At 40.8% G+C, this 24,886-nt stretch overlaps 1 protein-coding gene across 5 annotated transcripts in view; it reads right to left on the bottom strand.

The window, feature by feature from the left end:
* ANO4 (anoctamin 4) overlaps positions 1-23,644 on the bottom strand; it is a 417,600-nt gene extending 393,956 nt beyond the window's left edge. For 3 of the 5 annotated variants that reach the window (XM_008004386.3, XM_008004385.3, XM_037996641.2), the window contains exons 1-2: positions 23,397-23,644; positions 5,258-5,341 (exon numbers count right to left, since the gene is read on the bottom strand). In XM_008004386.3, the coding sequence (XP_008002577.3) occupies positions 5,258-5,341; positions 23,397-23,511 (199 nt within the window). In that variant the 5' untranslated portion in view covers positions 23,512-23,644. The remainder of the gene's footprint in view (positions 1-5,257; positions 5,342-23,396) is intronic. The other 2 variants (XM_008004387.3, XM_008004388.3) reach the window with 1 other exon arrangement.
* Positions 23,645-24,886: the final 1,242 nt, after the last annotated feature.

Raw genomic sequence — 24,886 nt, 5'->3', positions numbered from 1 at the left:
TAAAAAAATATATAAATTGTAAAGATTAATTTAAATTAAATTATAATGTAAATTATAAAGATTTTTATATATAAACTTTATAAATTACATATATACATATATATATCAAGATTTATATATATATAAAAACAAAGAGTAGACTGGTGATTACCAGGAGCAGGGAGGATCAGAAGACAGAGGTAAAAAAGTACCAAGTTGTAATTAAGTTATGTAACGTGAATAAGTCTAGAGATTTCATATACAGCATGAGAACCAGAGTTAATAACTTCATATTGTGTGAACTGGAAATTTGCTAACAGTAGATTTTAGGTGCTCTTACCACACACACGTTAAAAATGGTAACTGTGAGATGATGGTCATGTCAAGTTGCTTGACTACAGTAATCATTTCACTATGTATACCAAGACATTATGTTGTGCACCTTAAATATATGCGGTTAAATATATCAATATATATCTGATTCATCATAAACACTTAATAAATAAATATATGTTCTTTTTCAAAAAAAATAAAAAGTCTCTAAGGAACTTTGGACTCTCTAAGATTTCAGATTTTAGCATTTCTTTTATAAAATTATAGCTAATTTATAGCATATATTTAATTTTGAAAAAATATAGTTCACACAGCTAACAAGTCTTTTTTTATTTAGGAAATTTCTACATCATTTACTCTGAAAATGGAATTCATTAGCAAATATTTTAATCCACATTATTGATATAAATGAGCTATGACAAGATCTGCATAATTATGATGAAATATAAATAGATGAGTCTCAATTTAAAAGCAACAATGAAACCACAGTATTTTGAAGAGACAACCATCCAGGGAACAGCTGATACCCAAGGGGCAAAGAATAGGAATGTCACGTTGGCAGCGCTGATAGCCTGCCCATCCTCCCTCACCCACCATCATGTCCCCTCTTGGGGAGGGAAGCAGGAACAGGGGTCTCAATTCCCACTGGACCCAAGACTGTGAAGAAAGAGATGGAAAGAACACCCCAAATTGTAAGCTGCCCTGAGAAAAAATAATGTTAACTATGTGGTTCTTAAATCTCTCATACGATGGCTAAAATGGGAATTTACCTAGAAAATAAGGGGCTAATCAAGTATCTCATGAATAAATAGAATAGTTTTAGGAGTCCTTCTTCTGTTCTCTAGATTTTTTCACCCCACTGCTTTCGACAAGACATAGGTTCGTCTAGGAACCACGTTACTAGGAAACCCACACATATGCTATTTTCCTAAATGGAACACCCTCACAAATGTGACACTTCTGTGTGAGATGACTGTTTTGTAAGAGAAGGAATGAAGTACAAGAAATGAAAGAAAACAAAGGAGATTTTAGAAAAGAACTCTTGGATGATCCATACATCTGTCCTCCCTCTAGTACTTTGAGTCTAAAGTTGTAAATTATTTTTGTTCTTACTATAAATATTGCAAAAGTGCTTCGCACTGGACAGACTGTGAGCAGTGGATATAGCCCGTTGCCTGTGCAGAATCATTCCCCTCCTGCCTCCCAACACAGCCACGACTTCATTTGGGAATCTGTCCCACCCCACACAGCCTTGTGACCCAGGACACAAGGCTCCTTCCCATCCTCATCCCTGTCCAAAGCCTCAGGTGAGCCTGATAGGGCTAAAAACAATGCCATCTCCCTTGTCAATGATTGGCTCAAGGATGGTCGTGGGATAAGCCCTGCCCAGTGAGATAGGAGGAGTCTACCAAGGAGCTACAGGGGAAAGTTTCTCAGCTCCTCAAGCGAAGGCCTGAGGAGGGCACCAAAGCTTCTTTCCCTCTGATCATTGTCATGTCTGAATGCAGTTCCTGAAACCCTACAGCCATGTGGTTGCCACCATGAAGATAAATTGAGAGAGGAAGGCATAGGGGAGAAGGCCTTTTACAATGTCACTGAGCAGCTTAATCAACCTATCCTAAAGACAGGCCTGCCTCTGGTGTCCCTGTTATGTGAAATAATAAATTTCCTATCATTTCAGCCCATTTGAGCCAGGGAACTGAAGCAGTAATCAAGAGCCTTCTGGTTATGCTGGCACCTTCTGGGAAGATTAAGCATCTGTCATACCTACCTCCCCTTCAGAGGTTAGTTTTCTAGGGCTGCTGTGACAAAGTACCACAAACTCGGTGGCTTAAAACAACATAAATTTATTTTCTCACAGTTCTGGGGGCTACGAGTCCAAAATAAGGTGTCAGCAGGGCTGTGCTATCTCTGAAGGCTCTAGAGAAGAATCTGTTCCAGGTCTCTCTCCAGGCTTCTGATGTTGCCAGAAATCCCAGGGTATTCCTTGGCTTGGAGATGTATCATTCATACCTCTGCCTCTACTATCACAGAGCTCTCCTTGTATGGTCTCTGTGTCTCTTCCCTTCTTATAAGGACACTAGTCACATTGGAGTAGGGCCAACCCTAGTCCAGATGACCTCATCTTAACTTAATTACACCTGCAAATACCCTATTTCCAAATACGGTCACAATCACAGGTACTGGGGATTCGAATTTCAAAGTACCTTTTGGGGGGAAAATTTCAACCCAACACCCTGACATGGTAGCTAAACCTGACTGGATCAGGGAAGGCCACACTTGGCCCAAGTCTGCAAGATGTCAGGTAACAAGAGTGTCATCCAATAGGAGCCTGATGACCTGGGCTCAAATCGCAGCTCTTACTCTCATGTGTCCTTAGGCAACTCTTTACCCTCTCAGGAACTCCATCTCCTCATTTATAAAATGGGGGAAAATAACACTGTTTAACCTCAGGATCTTTCTGAGGATTAAATGAGTAAATACAGAAAAAGTAGTTAAAACACAGTGCTTGGCAAAAAGCTCCCCAAAAGTATCTGTTAGCTACTGTATCATCCTCACACTATCTACCCCTCCATTTTCATTGAAAAAAGTACCTTAAAAGAGAAGTTTCTACTCACAGCCCTTCCCTCCGTATTCAGAGCTCTGCAACGTGGCTCCCATCCCACCACCCACTCATGTGGCTCTCAGGATGTCACCTAGGCAGACTTTAATTTTCAACTTCTTCAGTCTATCCTTCTAGAAATTCTCTGGGCTTTCCAAGAAAGGTGTTTGCCTGGTTCTCCTACCTCTGTTATTATTTCTATCCTTACCACGCTTCCCCCAAAGATTGGTCCTTGGTCCTGCACACACACACAACGTACTAATTCTCACTCTTATTATCTCATCTTCTTCCAAAGATTTAACTGAACTCTCTGTGCAGATAGTGCCAATATTTTCATCTCATGAACATGTTCTCCATATTTCTAATTTTCCATGAGGCATTCTGAGGTAAGAAGTCTCACGGGCATATCAAATCAACACATCTAACCTATAAGCATCACATCTTCTTCCCGACTTCCACGTTCCTGGGAACAGCTCAGACTGTGTCACCCTGATGTAAAATCTCAGGGAACACTTACTATCCCCATACCCAGCCAATGACCAGTTCTGCCAGCAATTCCATCCCTCTCCCCCAAGACCCGCCTCTTCATCCCACCTCCCTAGTTGATTTCTGTCTCATGTCAAGACCACAGTCACAGCCACTAACTCTGTTACAATACCAGATTCTCCCACATGAACTCCATCCTGTGTACCACCAGAATAATCTTCTCTCATCTATACGTTTGTCTTGTCATCCCCCTACTTTGAACCCTAAATGACCTCCTACTACTTAACTAATGCTTAATGTCTCACTAATGTCTCTGGGAATGGCATTTTAGGTTACTCAGTGTTTTCCAACCAGGGTTTGTGAGCTCTTCACAAGAATTCTTAAACTGTCTTTGTTTTTCATTTAAAAGTTAATCATTTAAAAATTAATACAAGTATATTCTGGACCAAGTCCTGCCAGTTAATTTTAATGTCTGGGTTTACTTTTGTGTTTCCATCAGGTTTGGCACCAACTGGTACAATGAATGAGAAAAGGGGAAAGATGGATATGCCAAGGTACATTCATGGCAAATAAAGATCCAATAACCTCACATCAGTGAGCATTAACAGATATTTCACAGGGGGTTGAACTTAGAAAGTCGGCAGCAATGCAGAGTCACCACAAAGTACCTAGCAGTAAAACTGTACTACACTCAAAGAACCAACATCACTGCAGCCAGTACCCCATTGCATTACAAGCAGTGACTGCACTTCAGCAAAATAACAACATACATCATATTAAATTAGTGTGGTAAATTTGTATTTTTATTTGAGTTACAGAATTTTAAATCTGATTTGCAAAATCAAGTTTAATGGCTATTTGGAATACAAGGTGTCTATATATAGTTCTATGTTTGAACATACTTAAGTAACCTCATAATAAAAATAATTTAAAACCATTTTAGAGGTTCATCATTAGTGCTTTGTATAGGCATCCACATTGCTGGAGTTTAAGAAACCATGGCATAGTGTTTAAGAGTATGGGCTTTAGTGTCAAACAGACCTAGAATGAAATCTTGGGTAATTAATTTCTAGCTGGGTGGCAAAGCTCAAGTTTCCTCATCTGTAAAATGGAGAAATAACAGTACCTTGCTCATAGACTGCTGATTAAGTAAAATAATGTATGCAGGGAGTCACGAGCAGCTGGCAGGCAATAAGTGCAAAATAAGCATAAGCTGTAACTATTATCTTCATTTTTCTTTTCTGATCTCTAAGTCACTGCCCAACATTCTAGAATCAAGAAAGTTTTGAAAGGAAATGGAAAGGAGAAGGATTCATCCAAAAGAAAAATGGTGCAGTTCACTCTTCTACTTGCGACCAAAGTAACTGGTGTTTAAGGTTGAGTGAGCTTATTAACAAGGAGAAAGTCTCACTTTGATTTTCAGCATCACTCTAACACTTGCTTAGCATGTTCTCCAAACAGCAAAGAGCAGACTTTACCATGCATATTCAATTTGCACTAATTTCTTTTAAAAATATATTAATATAAATCTTTAAAAAGCAACTCGATTGTACTATCAAGTGCATAATAGTACAGGTGCTACATAAACGAAAGGGTTAAATCAAATGATGAAGATCTAGGAACAAGAGATGACTTATCTCCCTGGACATTTCCTCCATCTAATTCCATGCAAAAGCAGTAAAAATCCACAAGAGGGCGATCCAGAAAGGTGAGTCCACAAGCAATTGCTCTGATTCTGAAAATAAATGTCTATGCATTTACATTTTCTTCTCTCTCCTTCCCCAGCCGCCCCCTCAACCTCCAGCTTTTCCAGGCAATAATACTCTTTAAAAAAATCAAAATGACACTAGTGCTCACCTATGGTGATCTGGCTGACACAACTGTAGTAGCTGCCCGTTGTTGCAGAGGAAAGGTTATAACTTCCACTGCTCACATCTTTGTCTGTTAAGAAAATAAAAGACAAGAAGGTTAATTATAACCTAGTAGACACCATGACCACAATGTAAATATATGACTGGTGGTAAATAAATCAGCTATCTATGTCTATGACACCGGTAGTCCCATATTCATTTATTGGTATCAATGCTTAGGGAGAGCCAGGTGCCGGACCCTGGGATGGGCACTTTGAACATTTCAATAAACAACCCAGACAGCCACACACAGGCAATTTCAGTTTCATGTCGCCATTATTACGATGGGAGAGTGAAGGGTGCTTGGGCATTTGGGGGCAGGGGCTTAGACAGGAGAGAGGGTGCCTGATCCAGACTATAGACTAAAGAGTATCAGTTAAGGTTTCCAGGAGGAAATTTAATATCCTAATGAAAACCTAAAAGGTGAGTACTATCTGATTGGGCAAGAAGCGGATGAATTGAGGGAAATGATGCAGGCAGGGGAGCTATCATCTCCGTCCTCCATCCTCTGGAGGCTGAGAGGCCACAGCCAGCTTCATGGGTTAGCAGCTGAATGCAGTAAGGAAAGGAGACATGAGCAGCAGCCAGGTTGCAAAGGGTCTTGCAAACCAAGTTAACGAGTTTGGCTTCTGCCTAGAAAGCAAGATCCTATTTTTGTTTTAGAAAGATTACTTTGTGGCAGTTTCCAGGACAGACTGGAGGACAGTGAGATGAGAGTAGAAAGACATTTGTGAGGTTGCTGCAGTATTCTGATGAGAAATAGTGTTGGTCAAACCATGGGAGGAGTGGCAGTGGAGACAGAGAGGGGTGGATGCAATGCCCTCAAAAGCTAAAAGTGCAGCACAGGCATCTATTTCCTCATTACTGTGAACAGAAAACATTCTAGGCAGAGGGGGGCAAAAAGAAATCAAAGCCTCACAGGTGCATTGTGTATCAGCATTTTCACCCACAACATTTCATGCACGAGGTAGGCGCCACCCTCACATCTCTGATGGAAAGGCTGAGAATCCAGGTGACTGAGCGCCGTGCCCAAGGTCACACTGACAGCACATAGCAGAAGAGAGCTCAAATCTGGATCAGGAGTACTTGAAATTGTTTATGAAACATTGCAGGAACACAAAATTTAAAAACTCCTAGAAGATAACATAGCAAAAAAATCTAGACAGCAGTGATGTTTTAGATATAACGCCAAAGACAAGACCCATGGAAAAAATAATGGATATACACTGGATTAAAAACTGCTACTCTATGAAAGATAATACAAGCAATGAGAAGACAGGCCACAGACTGGGAGAAAACATTTGTAAAACACATACCTGATAAAGGATTGTTAGACAAAATATACAAAGAACTCTTAAAACTCAACAATAAGAAAACAAATAAGCTGACTTAAAAAAAATGGGCCACTTTTACAGACACATCACCAAAGATGATATACAGATGGCAAATATACACATGAAAAGATGCTCCACGTCAGACACCAGAGAAATGCAAATTAAAACAAACATAAAATACCACTACACATTTATTAGAATGGCCAAAATCTGGAACACTGGCAAGACCAAATGCTGGCAACAGGACCTCTTATTCATTGCTGGTGAGAATATAAAATGGTACAGTCACTCTAGAAGACAGTTTGGCAATTTCTTACAAAACTAAACATACTCTTACCATACCATCCAGCAATCACACCCCTTGGTATTTGCCCAAAGAAGCTGAAAACTTATGTCCACCCAAAAACCTACATATAGATGTTTATAGCAGCTTTATTCATAATTGCCGTAACCTGGAAGTAACCAAGATGTCCTTCCGTAGAGGAATGGAAAATAAAACCGTGGCATATCCTAGCAGCTTTATTCATAGTTGCCATAATTTGGAAGCAACCAAGATGACTTTCCGTAGAAGAATAGAAGATAAAACTGTAGTATATCCAGACAATGGAATATTATTTAGCACTAAAATGAAATGAACTATCAAGCCATGAAAAGACATGGAGGAACCTTAAATGCATAATACTAAGTTAAAGAAACCAATCTGAAAAGGGCAAATTCTTTATGATTCCAACTATGTGACATTCTGGAAAAGGCAAAACAATGGAGACAATAAAAAGATCAGTGGTTGCCAGGGGTCAGAGCGGAGGGAAGGAATAAACAGGAAGAGCACATAGGATTATTAGGGCAATGAAATTAGTCTATATGATACTATAATGGTGGATACAAGTCATTATTAAATTACCCAAACCAATAGGACATACAACCACCAAGAGTGAGCCCTAATATAGACTATGGACTTTGGGTGATTATGATGTGTTGATGCAGGTTCATCGATTGTAACAAATGCATCACTCCAGCGGGAGATATTGATAACAGGGGAGTATATGTGGGAACGGGAGGTGTTTGGGAACTCTTCTGTAACTTCCTTTTAATTTTGTTATGAACCTAAAACTGCTCTAAAAAAAATTACCTCTTAACATAGCGTGTAAGTGATTTTAAAATATTACAATAAATACATGTTGTCTAATATAAGCCACTACAGGTTAGAAGAGTCATATTAAATAGTTGCAACACTGGCCTAAAGGCAACATTTGAACATTATGTGGCAATAAGAAAATTCTGATCTATAATGGTGAAAAGTATAGATCCGAGAGAAATAAATAGTTATTAGGATTCAGTCAAATGCATCCAAAGAGAAAAGTTGCCTAGAAACATATCAATTCAGACTTTAATGGGAACACAATGTGGATTGACAGAGAAGATGGCTTTGTAGGTGAATGTTCTTAGGAGGAAAGAACAGCAGATACTTGGACAGAGAAGCCAGGAATAGGAGTCATCTTTAAGCGGTTTTCTATAGGTGCCCTTGGTTTGAAAGCAGTTGGGAAGTATTGACAAAAGCAGGCGGCAAGCCAGAGGACAGAGAAACAGTGGTGGCTCTCAGAGGCCACTGCACATTCACAAGCAGAAATGTAAATGCTAGGAAATATGTTTTAAAACTATTTTTAATACAGGAAAACTAATTCTAGCAAGTGTATGTGGCCAACTCCTTCCCTAAGAAACATCTCCAAACCATCTCCAACCTCTGGAATGCTTACTGAACAGCCAGCCACACCTCCAATAATAGCACTGGGCATGCAAGATCGCACTGGTTTACACATCTCCTCAACCATGAGCTGGTCCAGGGAAGACCCAAATGTTATCTGATTTGTAATTTCCAGAGTTTAGTGCTGTGGCTGGCATAAGGTAAATGCTCAATGAATGTTCGTTGGTTTTAAAAAAGGAAAGAATGAAATTAAAGAAGGAACAAACAAATGACTAATTCTCCTTCCTATTAATTTCAGAGAGGTTGCTGCGATCAAGGAGAAAGCACTGGGCTGAGAGTCAGAAGACCTAAGTTGGAAGCCTAGCTTTGCTACACATAACTCTTTGAACATGGCCAAGTTGTTTAATTTCCTTAAATACTGGTTCCTCCACCTGCAAATGGTGACAATAGTACTTATCTCACTTTTGGGGGGCAGGGGAGGAAGTATGGTTTAAAAAAAATAAATCAGCTACATAAAATGCATAGTTAGCAAATAATTCTATATATATTTGTGGAATCTGCTGAATCAATAAAATTCAGACTTAAAACATATCAAACTAAGTACTCTAAAGTTGTCATTCCTCATTCTTTTTAAACTCTTCTCTAGGGATTTATCCTTACAAGATTTTGGAAGGAAGAAGACTTTCACAGGACAGGTCAATGGCATCAAAAAATGTATACAATCAGAGAGAGAGATTTACAAGCACAGAAATGACTATGAATGGGGAAGAGAAAACGAATGAAGAAGAAAAGCTTAATGAGAAATTAGTAATCAACAAAGAAGCAGAGTGCTTGAATTAGGAAATGAATGCCTAGGAAGAGGCTATGAACAGTAAAACTATGCCAATTTGAATCAAGTCTGAATGGTAAAACCAGGGCAATAATTTTGGTGGCAATATTTTGAAAAGACTCCAAGAGCAAAAGTACGAAGAGCTGTGGTAATTGCAAGTGCAAAGTGATGACATGAAGGAAAGTGTTCTTACTACTGGAATTAAAACAAAAAGGCTAGATTTTACAGAAGAGCCTGAATATCCATTTAATCCTTTAAGAACCACCTAGAGTTAAATGATAAAATCATGTAACTCATGGGAAAACTTGAGACTATGAATTAGATTAATGAAAATTGTGGGTTCTAGAGTCAGTATCCAGATTAAACAGTCTGTTCCAACCCCTGGACCCATTATTTCTTCTCTATGTGGCTCTGTTTCCTCATATGTAAAATAGGAATGATAAAGGCACTTATATTATAATATTATATAAGCATTTGATTATGTAATACATGAGAAAGTCTTTATATAACAGGACCTACCACATAGAACCTATTCAATTAGTGTTAGCTTTTTGGTTTTTTTGAGACAGAGTTTTGCCCTCGCTCTTGCTGCCCAGGCTGGAGTGCAATTGCGGGATTTCAGTTCACTGTAACCTCCAGCTATATTTTTATTTCATACTTATAAGAAACAAGATATCCATAAGATGGAATCCCATATAGCAAAGAAAATTAATAAAGAGAAGCCACAAAAATATTATGAATCTCACAAGCAAAATATGGAATGAAAGAAGCAAACCGAAAATATCTGTGATTCTACTTATAAAAGCTTCAACAACAAACATAACTAAATTATATTGTTTATTAATGCATAATGGATGGTAAAACTGTAAAGAAAAGCAACAAAATAATTAGCACAAAGGTCAGCATGGTGGTTCCACTGATGCGGAAGAAGTGAGTTTGTGTTATGAAAGAGTATACGGCGGGGGTGGGTTCAGTGATGCTGGAAGTGTTCTGTTTCTTAACCAAGGTGGTGGCTACATGGTATTCATTTTATAATTATATATTACATTATACATTTTTCTTCCTCACTTGTCTACATGTATATTATAGTTCACTATAACTTTTTAAAAGAAATAAAGAGGTGCAGAGATTATGGCAGGGCAAACCTAGAATATAAATTCTGTAAAATTATCTAGGAAAAAGAAAAGGTCATGGAATTAGACACCATCGGTTACTGAGCACCCATTCTTTGTCAGGCACTATGCTGAACATTAATTATTTCATTTATACCTATTATTTAAGCTTCAAAACAACTCCTTTGAAGTAAGGTAACTCTATTATGCAGATGAGGAATTAGGGGCTCAAAAAATTAAAGAACTTGCCCAGAGTCACACTCACAGGAACTTACAAAGCTGGAATCAGAATCCAGGTTTGTCTTACACCAGAAAAGTAATTGAGAGCAGAGGCAAAGACAGAAGGAGGACAGATTAATATCACAAGTTGGTTTAGGCAGGTTCCTCCTGTATCTAGTGTTACATCTTTGACAGTCAGTTATCTGATTTACTAAGCACAGGCTCATACAGAACAGGATCTACTCTGTTTTCAGAGGGCTGCTCAACAAAAAAGTGTGGACAAAACTAACACACATTTTATTTATCTCAAATTATTTGGGGGCATACTCATAAACAATATAATCTTATAACAAAAGAAAATAAGGCCCATCTCAACACTCAAACTATCTTACCTTTCATCCTAACCACCACGAAAAAGAAAGCACAGTGCCTATATATGTCTTTCCACAGAATATGGAATTCTTGTAAATATGTGGGTAACTCTACTGTCAATATAAAATAATAATTTTAATGTCTAATGTAGGAAAGTTTTAAAAAGAACAAAAGTTAAATACTAAACAGTAATAATCTACAAGCCAGGAGATGGGTGCTCAAAGTCAAAGTATTGTTCAGAGGAGAGGTTAACATATTAAATTTGGAGTTAGTTAAACAAAATATAATGAATAAGTATAGAATTTGTTAAGTAAGATTGAAGTAAAAGTGCAAGGGCAATTATTAAAACAGTAGAAATAGACTAAATTTCCAAACCAGTTCATTGTGTTCAAAGGGGTAGGGATGGGGTAGGGTGGTGAGGAACGGTGGGAGAAGGAATATAACAAAAAAGTTCAACTTTGAAAAAGGAAATAAATGAAGGGGAAAAATCATAGGAAAAATACTGAGAAAGTACAAAGTAAAATGGTTAAAAATAAGTTCAAATATAGTAGTAATAACAATACATGTAAATGGTCTAAATTTGCTATTTAAGAGACTATGAGATGGATTTCAAAAAAAAAAAAACAAAAACCTAAATGCTGTTTGTAAGAGAAACATCTAAAACACAAGGACACAAATGTTGAAAGTAAAATATTTATAAAGATGCAGCAAGCAGATACTAACCAAAATAAAGCCAGGGTACCTATGTTAGTTTTAGATGAAAAAGGCTTTAAGACGAAAAGCATTATTAAAGATAAAGGTGGTGAGTAATAATGATAAAAGGTTCAAAGTTCAATTCTCCAAGAAGATATAAAGAAATGTTAAATCTATACGGCCAGAATAAAATAATCTGAAACCTATGAAGCAAAAATTAACAGAACTACAGAGAATAACAGACAAGAATGATTTTAACATACTTAATAACTGATTGCATAGGCAAGCAAAATTTTAGTAAAAACACTGAAAATCTGAACAGTACAATTAATCTCAATTTAATGGACAGTTACTGAATGCTTCATCTGACAGAGAATATATATTCTTCTTAAGCCCACGGTGAAGTATTATAAAACTTGACCATACATTAGACCATAAAGCAAATCTCAACAATTAAAAAATAAATCAATATCATTACAAGCCATGTTTTTCAACCCTAATCTATGATGATAAAAATCAGAGTAAAAGTCCTTTTTCAGTGAATGGGGGGTTCCTGGGGCAATTATTAAATATTATTATCTGTACACTTTTCTGTGTGTGTGTGGGTGTGTATAAATTACCAATTTTTTTCAAAGTTTTTTTTAATGTTGCACTACTGGCCAAACAAAATAGAGAATATAGCAGATTTCTATCAAGCAAAACACAATCAAAAACGTCTAAATTAAAAGAATATAATTCCAAGTCTAGTTCCTTTAACCAGGGTCACTTTATACAGTTCACATGCACAAGTCATGGTAGCATTCGCTATATGAGCACTAACTACTATTCTCTATCACCCTGCTCCTCCGAGTGCAGTCTCTTGAACAGCAGCAGCTACACCACCTGAGAGTCCATTAGAAATGGACTCTTTAGTAGTCCAGGATCACCCCAGAGCTACTAAATCAGTATTTTCAGTTTCAAAAGATGTCCAAATGATTTGCAGTCCCATTAAACTGAGAAGGACTGATCTACAGCTTAACTTTAAGGCCCACAAGCAAAACTCTTAAGGCCTTAGGAATCAACCAAAGACTTTTTAAGGACCTGTTTGATCTGCCCTGTGCTAGGAATGGGAGAATTAAGAGTATAATCAGGAAGGGAGACACACAAGAAATATATTAGTTCAGAATATGCATAGACTGAAGCTGAGGAGAGAAATGGCAAGCATTGTGTGATTCAAAGAGTTTCTTTTTAAGAAAGACCTGCCCCAAGGCAGAAAGGCCTTAAAAATAAAAAGAAAGGACATTTTTTTTTATTGAAGTTTAACACAGATACAATAAAATACCCAAATCCCAAGTGCACAACTCAATGAAAATTATCACAAAATGAACATATTATGTAACTACCATGAGGAGAAGTCCATCTCCAACTAATTTCAGGTGAGAGGATATTACTTGAAAGAATTACATGAGAATCATAAGGAAATGCGGAGAGGCTTTCACATCACGAGGTAAATGACAAGTTAGACTGGCAGCCAAAACTACGCGGGTTCTGAAGGGTGACCACTCAGATTGTTAGAAATACAAGAATGGATCCCTAGGCATTTTATTCTCTTCGAAGCAATTGTGAATGGGAGTTCACTCATGATTTGGCTCTCTGTTTGTCTGTTATTGGTGTATAAAAATGCTTGTGATTTTTGCACATTGATTTTGTATCCTGAGACTTTGCTGAAGTTGCTTATCAGCTTAAGGAGATTTTGGGCTGAGATGATGGGGTTTTCTAAATATACAGTCATGTCATCTGCAAACAGGGACAATTTGACTTCCTCTTTTCCTAATTGAATACCCTTTATTTCTTTCTCCTGCCTGATTGCCCTGGCCAGAACTTTCAACACTATGTTGAAAAGCAGTGGTGAGAGAGGGCATCCCTGTCTTGTGCCAGTTTTCAAAGGGAATTTTTCCAGTTTTTGCCCATTCGGTATGATATTGGCTGTGGGTCTGTCCTTACAAGGGATGTGAAGGACCTCTTCAAGGAGAACTACAAACCACTGCTCAACAAAATAAAAGAGGACACAAACAAATGGAAGAGCATTCCAGGCTCATGGATAGGAAGAATCAATATCGTGAAAATGGCCATACTGCCCAAGGTTATTTATAGATTCAATGCCATCCCCATCAAGCTACCAATGACTTTCTTCATAGAATTGAGAAAAACTACTTTAAAGTTCATATGGAACCAAAAAAGAGCCCAAATTGCCAAGACAATCCTAAGCCAAAAGAACAAAGCTGGAGGCATCACGTTACCTGACTTCAAACTATACTACAAGGCTGCAGTAACCAAAACAGCATGGTACTGGTACCAAAACAGAGATATAGACCAATGGAACAGAACAGAGCCCTCAGAAATAATACCACACATCTACAACCATCTTGTCTTTGACAAGCCTGACCAAAACAAGAAATGGGGAAAGGACTCCCTATTTAATAAATGGTGCTGGGAAAACTGACTAGCCATATGTAGAAAGCTGAAACTGGATCCCTTCCTTACACCTTATACAAAAATTAATTCAAAATGGGTTAAAGACTGAAATGTTAGACCTAAAACCATAAAAACTCTAGAAGAAAACCTAGGCAATACCATTCAGGACATAGGCATGGGTAAGGACTTCATGTCTAAAACACCAAAAGTAATGACAACAAAAGCCAAAACTGACAAGTGGGATCTAATTAAACTAAAGAGCTTCTGCACAGCAAAATAAACTATCATCTGAGTGAACAGGCAACCTACAGAATGGGAGAAAATTTTTGCCATCTACTCATCTGACAAAGGGCTAATACCCAGAATCCACAAAGAACTCAAACAAATTTACAAGAAAAAAACAAACAACTCCATCAAAAAGTGGACAAAGGACATGAGCAGGCACTTCTCAAAAGAATACATTTATGCAGCCGACACATGAAAAAATGCTCATCATCACTGGTCATCAGAGAAATGCAAATCAAAACCACAATGAGATATCATCTCACACCAGTTAGAATGGCAAAGATTAAAAAGTCAGGAAACAACAGGTGCTGGAGAGGATATGGAGAAATAGAAACACTTTTACACTGTTAATGAGACTGTAAACTAGTTCAACCATTGTGGAAGACAGGGTGGCGATTCCTCAAGGATCTAGAAGTAGAAATACCACTTGACCCAGCCATCCCATTACTGGGTATATATCCAAAGGATTACAAATCATTCTGCTATAAATACACATGCACACGTATGTTTATTGTGGCAATATTCACAATAGCAAAGACTTGGAACCAACCCAAATGTCCATCAATGATAGACCGGATTAAGAAAATGTGGCACATATACACCATGGAATACTATGCAGCCATAAAAAAGGATGAGTTCATGTCCTATATAGGGACATGGATGAAGCTGGAAACCATCATTCTCAGCGAACTATATCGCAAGGACAAAAAACCAAACAACGCATGTTCTCACTCATAGATGGGAACCGAACAATGAGAACACTTGGACACAGGAAGGGAAACATCACACACCGGAGCCTGTTGTGGGGTGGAGGAAGTGGGGAGGGATAGCACTAGGAGATATACCTAATTTAAATGTCGAATTAATGGGTACAGCACACCAACATGGCACATGTATACATATATAACAAACCTGCACATCTGCACATTGTGCACATGTACCCTAGAACCTAAAGTACAAAAAAAAAAAAAGAAAAGAAATAATACAAGAATGATTGGCTCCTCCCCTTTCTTTTCTATTGAGGCAATGATACCTGGAGGGTTAAGTCATTTGCTCTTCGTCACACAACTAGAAAGTGGGAGAACCAGAACTGATATCTTGACATGAGTCTAGCCCAAAAAGTAAGCAGCATTTACTGAAGCAACTGTTTTAAGTTATTCATCTTCATGTCATCAATTTCACTTTGATTTGGGGGAAATTTCGTTAATTCTTATAATTGCTTGATTATTGTTTATAAACTATGAAGCTCCAAAGTCCTTATTTTAGGCATAGGCCAGGTTGACAGTTAAGATACCAATTTCCCTGACAAAGACACAGGGTCTAGAAGCTGAGGTAAAGCCTTCTCCTGGAATCCACAATCCACAAAGCCTGAGCAAACATCTCACTCACAAGAAAGTAAGGAGAAATTTTACAAAGAAAAGGTTTTCATTAAACCTTTCAAAACATATTACAAGCCTGCTTATATACATGGACAGATGAAACCCAAGAACTTACCAAACAGAAGAATGATGCATAACTACTGACTTTGCAAAAATATTCACCATCTGATTCCTTTAATAACTACCTACACTGGTGCACTAGAAATACTATTTAATTTACAAAATATATGTTTATTGTATAGAGTGAGTTATAATACTGCATCTGATTTTTTAAAAAGCAATCTAAATTGTTTATAAAAGGTTCTAAAGAACCGACTAGTAAGAAAAAAATGTAGTTTACTTGTGTATGTACATGTATACATGTGTGTGTTCCTCAGAAATATCAATGTGTTGATTTAGTCCTTGTTTGCTGATTCAAGACATATTCTTTCCCCCTAGCTGGGTAATCTCTATCTCCTCACCTAACCTCCCTGGACCTGGACTTTCTTTTTGTTGTGACTGAAATTCATCCATTCAAAAACCATATAGTAGACACAGGCTGGTCCCAGGTAGAAAGTGGTGGCTTGGGAAGTCTCACCCTAAGGTGCTGAAAAATCAGTCAGAGGGTATAAAGTGTGTTTCCACTGGAAAGAGCTTTTCCTGTACAAACAGATCTCTTTATTACTATTATAAAATAAAGACAGTATTGCCGTCTTCACAATGTTTTTTCATTTATTATGTGCCACTTCACTAGAAGACAGGCAGGAGAGATATTAGTTGAAGCAGTAATAGTTCTAGTAGTATCCTCCTCTGCAACCTGCATGAGACCTGAGTGAGACCCAGACTCCCAGAGGGCAAAGTCATCTTTTACTCATCTTGCACCCTCAAACCCTGCCCTCGGCCTAATGCGTAGAAGGCACAAGAAATGTTTGCCAAAGCCTTCAGTAAGCTTTCAAATACTTGAATCACCTTTCCTGCATTTTAAATACCGTGTCTGATGCTCATTATCCCGGCTTCCCTTTGATTCCACTTCTAGCAGCAGGCACTGTGACAAAAGCCCTTTCATGAACCCTAATTAGAGAAAAGCCTTTCCTTTCCTATTTACACCTACTTGGTTCAGTGTTGAAAATCTTATATTCTATTTTCATTATCTTCAAGAGGTAAAGATTCGTGCCTTATTATTACATCATAAGATCCATGAAACAGACAGGTTTTTTGGGGGGGTTTTTTGTTTGTTTGTTTTTTGTTTGTTTTTGTTTTGCTTCCTGAACCTACAACAGTGCCTGACACACAGTAAGCACTCACAAAGCCTAGGTTAAATTGTTTGTTCTAGAAACTTCCTTGGGAGCTGTGGACTCCGTGTCTAGGACTACATTCTAGTAGAAAAAGCCACATTGCTATTTGTTGTGAGCTGAATGTGTCCTCCCAAAATTCATATGTTAAGGTCCTCACTAACCCCCAGTGTGATGGTATTTGGGGATGGGGCATTTGGAACATAATTGGGTTTAGATTTTAGATTTTTTAAAAAGCACTCTAAATTGTTTATAAATGTTCTAGAGAACTGACTAGTAAGAAAAAAATGTAGTTTACTTGTGTATGTACATGTATACATGTGTGTGTTCCTCAGAAATATCAATGTGCTGATTTAGTCCACGTTTCCTGTGTATTTTATAGGTTTATCAAAAAAGTTAATATTCAAGACCTATTCTTTCCTCCTAGCTGGGTAATCTCTATCTCATCTATCTTCTTGTTCATGAGGATGGGCCCCTGGTGATGGGATTAGTCCCCTTATAAGAGACAGAGATCCCACTCTGTCCCTGAGCACACACAAAGGAAAGGCCACGTGGGCATCCAGCAAGAAGATGACTATCTACAAGCCAGGAAACAGGCCCTTACCATACATCAAATCTGCCAGCACCTCGATCATGGACTTCTAGCCTCCAGAACTATGAGAAATAAATGTCTGTTGTTTAACCCACCCAGACTTTGGTATTTTGTTATGTAGTAGCCCAGAGCAGACTATGACACTATTACAAAAAATAATAATAATAATAACGTTTTAAAGGAAAGAATTAAAATACTGCTTCTCAGAATAAAATATTAATTTAATTTTACCCCACAGAGAAATTTACAAAATATGAAGGGTTGAAGGTCAAAGAATAATCTGTACATGCTTTGCTGCAGCTTCTTAATCAAAAGGATCCTAATCAATGTTGACCATGAGTGTCTTGGCTGCATAATAACAAGCACGTCAGGTGATGTAGGGCAAAAACAAGAGAAGTCATCAAAGAGCTACTTGGATTTATCCAGTAGCTAAAGCATAAGTCCCAGCTGGCTAGCATGCACCTGATCTCACCATGTAGTCTGGACGCTTTTGTTCTTTTGCTTGTTTGTCTTTTCTGAAGGGTAAAAGTTATTTTGCTTATTATTTGCAATAGGAAAAAGGAGTTTTTAAAACTTCTGCATGGTGTACTGCCCCCTGCTATACTCCATTCATTCCCTCAGTCAGTAACACACCCAAGTACTGGTCACCTACTATGTGCCAGGCACTGTGCAAGGCACAAGGAACACAAAGATAAAATAGCTGGTCCTTGCCATCTGAGTTTTACAACCCACATAGGGGAGTACTCATTGCAATACAAAATCAGAACCTGCTACAGAAAGGACTTGCCCTAAGAAGTCCCAGGAGAAGCACCAAGATAGAGAATGTCAAGGGGAAAGGAGGAGGGGGCCTTGTAAAGAAGGAGGGAGTGTGTTCAAAGCATGCACCAAGGTCCAGAAACCTGAGAAGGCCTCAAACAATGTCTCTGCCAGAGGGTGGGATGCTAGGGTCAAAGGCAACAAGAGAGAAGGGCAGGAAGTTAGATTTTTACCCCTACACAGAGAAGAGCCATTGAAGAATTTTAAACAAGGAACAACAGGATCAGATTTGCAAGTGTAATCCAAAGGAGCCAGGACTAGAGGCAAAGGAACCAGTTGGGAGGCCACTATTGCAGCCAAAGGGGGCAATGATGGTGGCCTGGACTAGCATAAGAGCAGTGGGCAGGGCAAGGAGAAAGCAAAGTTGAAAGATGTTAAGGAAAAAGGACCAACAGGACTTGGTGATTGAGAGTATACTGGCTAGGAGACGGAGTTGATAATAATACCTAATGCTTACTGAGTACTATGTACTGCTCCCGCGCACTTGACAGTACTATTGCGTTTAAACTTCACAGTGATCCCATTTTACAGAAGAGAAAACTGAGGCACAGAAGGTGAATTAATTTGCTCAAGGTCAGGCCAGGAGTGGTGGTTCACACCTGTAGTCCCAGCAGGGATTTGAGAGGCCAAGGCAGGAGGATCACTTTAGCCCAGGAATTCAAGACCAGCCTAGGAAACATATCAAGAACCTGTCTCTACTCAAAAAAAAAAAATTTTTTAATTAGCCTGGCATGGTGCCCCACAGCCGTGGTCCCAGCTACTCTGGAGGCTGATGAAGGAAGATCGCTTGAGCAAGGCAGGTGGAGGCTGCAATGAGCCAGGATCATGCCACTGCACTCTAGCCTGGGCAACAGAGCAAGACCGTGTCTCAAAAAACAAACAAAAATTTACTCAAGGTCACTGTTAGTATGTGCTGGTAAGGGAGGACTCCACAATGACTTCCCGGATTCCAGGGTGACTGGGGAGAGCATGCTGGCCCCTTTCAACCTCTAGCCACTCTGTCTCAGATGCCATGTTCCATCTACCAGCACCATGCTACTAGCGGCTGCCTTCACACCCCTGACATTTCTCCCCTTCATCTTCGTTCACGTTGCTGTTGCTCCCTGGAATGCCTTCCTTCTCCAGTTGGCCTTCTCCCAATCTCCTCCTCCAGGAAACTGTTTTGGCCCATCCCTCACCCTACCCAGCCCTTCCCCTACAACACTGCATTGTAATTCTCCACTTAGGAGTCTGTCTCCTCCAGCTGACTCTGCCATCTGTGAGAGAAATAGCGGGGGATCTTGTTCGTTCTGGTAACCCTGGGTTCAGGCTAGAGCCTGGCACATAGTTGGAGCTCAGTAGTTGAAGATACTTTATAGGAAACAGGGACAGGAGAGGAAGATGGGAGTTGTTTTGGACACACCGAGTTTGTGAATGCTAACACAAAGAGAGAAGAGCATACGAGTAGTCTGGCAGACAGCAAGCTATACAAGCATAGCACATGCAAGAAAGAAGTTCTAATTGGTCACTGCTATGTGGGAGTCACCTGCATAAAGATGAAGTCCTGGGAGAGGAAATGATGTCCTAGTCTCTCATGTTTTCTCGCCCCATTTGATTCCCACATTCCACAGTTAGGCTTAGCTGTCATTACACTCTCTAAGTAAGTTCCCTAACCTATCTGTGCCTCAACTTCTTCAAATGAATATAGGGCTTACTTTGGATCAATGTCTTAAAGGTTGTTGTGAAGATTAACTGAGCTAATTCACATAAAGTGCTATTACTATTATCTTCATGTCCAGGCACACCCCACACTTCTACTTACCGCTCTGAAAACTTTGTTGCTCTAGTTTATAGGTCTCCAACTACGAGACTGACTCTGCACATGGGGCCATTGTTTAGCATCTGGGAGGTATCTAATCAATGTCATCCAAATGGTTGAGAGTCAAATTATTTAAAAGGTTGAGAGAATCCAGGCAAACATCAGCATTAGCAGAAGGAGTCCACATACACATAATCAAGAGGTAGGAGGAAAATGAGAGGAGTTATATAACAACACCGGCTCAGACCGCACTGTTTTCCTGTCTTCTTCTTGCTCTCTCTACTCTAGCCACAATGACCTTCTAGCTAGCCTTGAATGTGACAAGCTCATTCCTGCCTCAGGGCCTTTGCACTTACTGTTCACTATGCCAAGAATCTTCTTTCCCCATATAATGGAATGCCTCATTCCTTTTCTTCATTTAGTTCTCTGCTCAAGTAACTCCTCAGAGAGGCCTTCCCTATCTGAAACAGCCATCACTATGCTCTATCAGCTCTTTGAGCTCCTTATTAAGCCTCATCAGGGCTGACAGGTCCATGCCAGGCCTGTGGGTCTAACCACAACACCTTTCCTGGTTCAGGTGGGGACACAGCCTCTGTGCCTTCCTTTATATGGCCAAGAACAATTAAAGTCCCAATCATTTCTCTCTAAAAGATACTTGTCTCCCATCCTTAGTCTCATGCGCATGGCTATATAATGAGTTAAAGTGGTTAAGAACCTAAACCATTTAAAGGACAAGAAAAGAAATGTCAGTGGTGAGTATAAAGGGTTGAAGCCTTAAAAACCCAGAATTATAAAAATCACATCATTCACTGAACATATTTTTAATGGAGGGCAATACAGTTATTGATTACCCTAATCTCATTTCTCATTTCTAGAATGTGAGCCTACATGGCAGCCTGAAAGTAAAAATTCATACTAAAATGTGGAAAGAGCAAGCTCAAAATACAAAAAGAGCAGGATCAAAATGCAGAAAGAACAGGATCAGAAATGCATATTAGAAGGGAAGTTAATGAGGATTACTGGAGGCTGCTGCTAATGAAATGCCTACATAAGCCAAATTTCTCTCTCACCTTATGAACCTAAAACACATGGTCATGGTCTACAGTGTAACTGTTCATTCTCTTGGCAGCCCCTGTGCTAAAGATAAGAATAAAGCATTTATTAAATCAGTTAATTAAATATAAAAATTGAACCCTGTAAATTCCAGGCAAAAAGTTTAGATCATCTCCCATCATGATACCTAAACCCAACTACAATAGAATTGGCAGGGGACATTTTTTACAAGGAATTCAATTGTCAGAGAGAAGATTTGTGGAGGGTTCCAGTGCTGGGCCAAGCTCTCATCAGATAATGATCTCAACAGTATCCAGTGGGTTAAAAATGTATTAAATGTGCTCAATGCTTTTTTCCTTAACTTGTTCACTAGGTTGAACACCCTGATGGACTAATTTATTATGTCATCATTTAGATCACACTGCTATAGATCTAAGAATCAATGTGGATTTTGTGGCCAAGTATATGCATCATTTTAGGGATGGATGCAGGAGGAGAATGGGTCAAGCAGAAATTCTAATTGATATCTTTATTTAAATCTGCTTCAGTTCTCTTTAAGGGTTTAATGAGAAACCTGTGTAATTCTTAATCACCAAAAACAAAAAAAGATCTGCCACCTTTTTCCTTTAATTACTGAAATATACTTCTTTTCAAAATGATTTCACTTATTCTGACTTCATTTTCTCCACCTGGGTGCTCAATTAAGCTTTTAAAGCTTCTAGAAATGTACAGAACTGATCACTATGTAAACCTCTTACTGACAATACCCATGGGGCAGCATACAAAATCTAAAATGATGTAAAGAAACAGAAGCCAGATCCCTCTGATAGGAAAAGGTGTAAAAATAGATGTCTTGCCAATGAATATGCCTAAAATGCCATCAGCATATTGAATTATCCCCAGATGGTAACCCAGGAACCACAATGTTGAGTGTTAAATGTGCGTGCAGGTAAGAACAACTTATATCCCAGTAAAAATGTTCTGGGCGCGGGTGAGGGAGGTTGGAAGAAAGAAAAAATAGGCCACTAGACTGAAATTTGTAATCTGCTCACAATTTGTTACTGGTTCCCAGGCATCAATTGCAAACCCCCTGAGCCACCTGAATGATCATTTTAAACAATTTAAATCCAGAGAAAGAGACTGACCCTGTTAACCTTGGTAAAATGAGCAGGGGACATCACTGGCCTAGAGAATGAAGATTCCACACCAAAGAATAGCAATTTCCGTCCCACCCATCCCGGGCTTTGAGATGTTCCTGCAGAACATTCCCCATCAATTGCTCACAGCCTTCCCGTTTAAAATGCCAAATCTAGATCTTATCGCAGCAACTGACTGCAAGCAAGAGGAAGGGAGGGAGGTCTACTTGAGTTTCTGCTTCCTATAACCAAGTCTCAGCAGTATTTCTGATAAAGGACTAAAGAGAACTGCTTTATCTACACAAGCAAGAACGTTGATAAGAAGCCTTGCTGGCTTCCCCAGCGCTCTGGGATTTCTAGCTGGGCCTGAAACCTTCACACAGTGATTTTGTTTTCCTTCAGAACCGTGCAATACCATACATGTATATATGTATATGTCTATTCAAATATATTTATTTAACAAAACAATGGGCAGGGGAACGATGAATGCCTTCCTTTTTCATAAACTTTTTTTCCAAACTGAATTCTTTTTTGCATTAAAAACATGTTACAGTGCGTATTATTTTAACTCCACAGCATCTGTCAGAGAGATGTTCTCATCTCTCATTTACAGACGGAGAAATGCAGGGGCAGAAAAGTTTAAATAACTTGTCCAAGGTCAGTCAGGGACAAGATAAGCGCTGGCTGAACGCACATCTCCCAACTGCAAGCCTCATCCCGCTAGAGGAGGACTTAACACCCGCGTCCCTTCCCCTGAGTGGTCGGAAGAGAGGGGAATGTTTCTGGAGTCCCGAAGCTCCCAGAGCCTCCCAAATTTGAGGCGTTTTTCCACAGACACCCGGTTCCCGGGTTACCCGCAGCCCGAAACCCCGCGGAGTGCCGGCCCCACAGCCCCAGGAGCTGGGCGAGCGGCCTCCGACTCTCTCCCTTCCAGACCTCCCCGCGGAGGCGAACCCCGAAGTTTCCCCGGGTGTTTCGACGGCTCCCTGGGCCCCTCCCTTCCGCCCAGCCGCCCCGGGAACCCGCGACGGCCCCTGTTACCGTATGCGGTGAGGGAGGCCATCCTGGCCCGCGTCCTGCCCAGACTGGCCAGGGCGTCGGCGAGAGCGGCCCCCTGGGCGCTGCGCCCCTGGACGGCCCGGCCCGGCGAGTGCATGCGCCTAGCTCCAGCGGCGCCCCGGCGCTCCGCGGCTGAGCACGCCCAGTCAGCGCGCCGCGCTCCCCCTAGAGCTGCCGGCGCGCGGAGGCCCCCGGCCGGGCTGCGCTTCGAGAGCGGCGGGAGAGAGGGCGCAGACCGGCAGCCGCGCTCCGGATCCCCGCGGGGATTGAACCAGCCGCGGAGGACTCGCGGCCGGGAGAGAGGAGGGGCGAAGCTGGCGGTGGGAGGTGCCCGGCAGAGGCGCGCCGCGGATTTGGCCCAGTGCGGTCGGCGTCGGGCGGGATCCCCGCTGGGTTCACGCCAAAGGGGCGGCAGGGATGTTGTGGCAGGGGTCGGGGAGTCCCAGGCGCACCACAGCCTCTCGGGACGGTCTCCTTTCCTAGGGAAGTTCCACTGGAGAGTGTGCATGGGGACACATGGGGTGGGTCTGGCGGCCTGTGACTCTGGACGTAATTCCCAGCCCAGGGGGCAGTCTGGAGAAGGCTTTGCCTGTGAGACCAAAGCCCAGGGGAGAGTAGCAACCATTAATGAAGTCGGTAACTGCTAAGTACCGAACTCGGACCCCAACAGTTCAATCTTGTCCCAGTACATCATCTTATCACCTCTATTTGTGCTTCTGTCTTCCCACGAGGCGCTCACCGGTGTCCTATTCCTGACCCGCATCTGATGAGGGCGCGAGTTCACATAAGATTGAGTGATGGAATGTCCGAACTGGTCTCAGCCCCGCTTCCCTATTGTGCTGGATCTCCGTTTGGAATCAGCTGGCTGAGGCGGGGAAAGGAGTGGGAGAGGGAGATCGAGACCCGAGAAGTCGGTGGCACCCTTTACGGAATGAAGCAGGGGAAAAAGGAAAGCCGCCCAATGCCTCCTCGGGTCAGGTGCAACCCCGACCCCGTCGCCAGCCCCGGGGCTTTGCCATTCCCAAGTGTATAGTTGAGACCACACCAAAAGGGCGGCCCAGAGGCCTCCTGGCTCAGGGCTGAAGGTCGTGGTCACCAGGCCTTGTAAAATGCCCGCGCGGGAGGAATTGGGGGGCGATGCTGTCAAGGCATTAACTGCATTTGGGGTTGCACCTACTCGGGTGGAGGTACCGAGGGCAAATAAATCTGGTGGAGACAAAACCGGGCGTTTGTTTGGGAAGCTTCCCGCGCGCTCCAGCTCTCCAGCCGTCAGACTTGGGCGCTTCCAACCTCCGCGTCCGCCTGCCTTCCCACTCTTCAGTGAGGGCAGTCATGTGGCGGCGGGTGAGCGGTGGACAAGGCTCTAGGATGTAATGTCGGGGCCCACAATTACCCCCATGTGAGCGCAAGGCTGAGAGCGGAGGAGCCAGCCCCTGAGGAAGGCCAGATCCGCCCGGGATAGTGGGAGCGCG

Source organism: Chlorocebus sabaeus, chromosome 11 (assembly GCF_047675955.1).
Source record: "Chlorocebus sabaeus isolate Y175 chromosome 11, mChlSab1.0.hap1, whole genome shotgun sequence".
NCBI lineage: Eukaryota > Metazoa > Chordata > Mammalia > Primates > Cercopithecidae > Chlorocebus > Chlorocebus sabaeus.
Note: the sequence above shows the minus strand (reverse complement) of the source record. Positions and strands in the feature narration are given on the sequence as shown.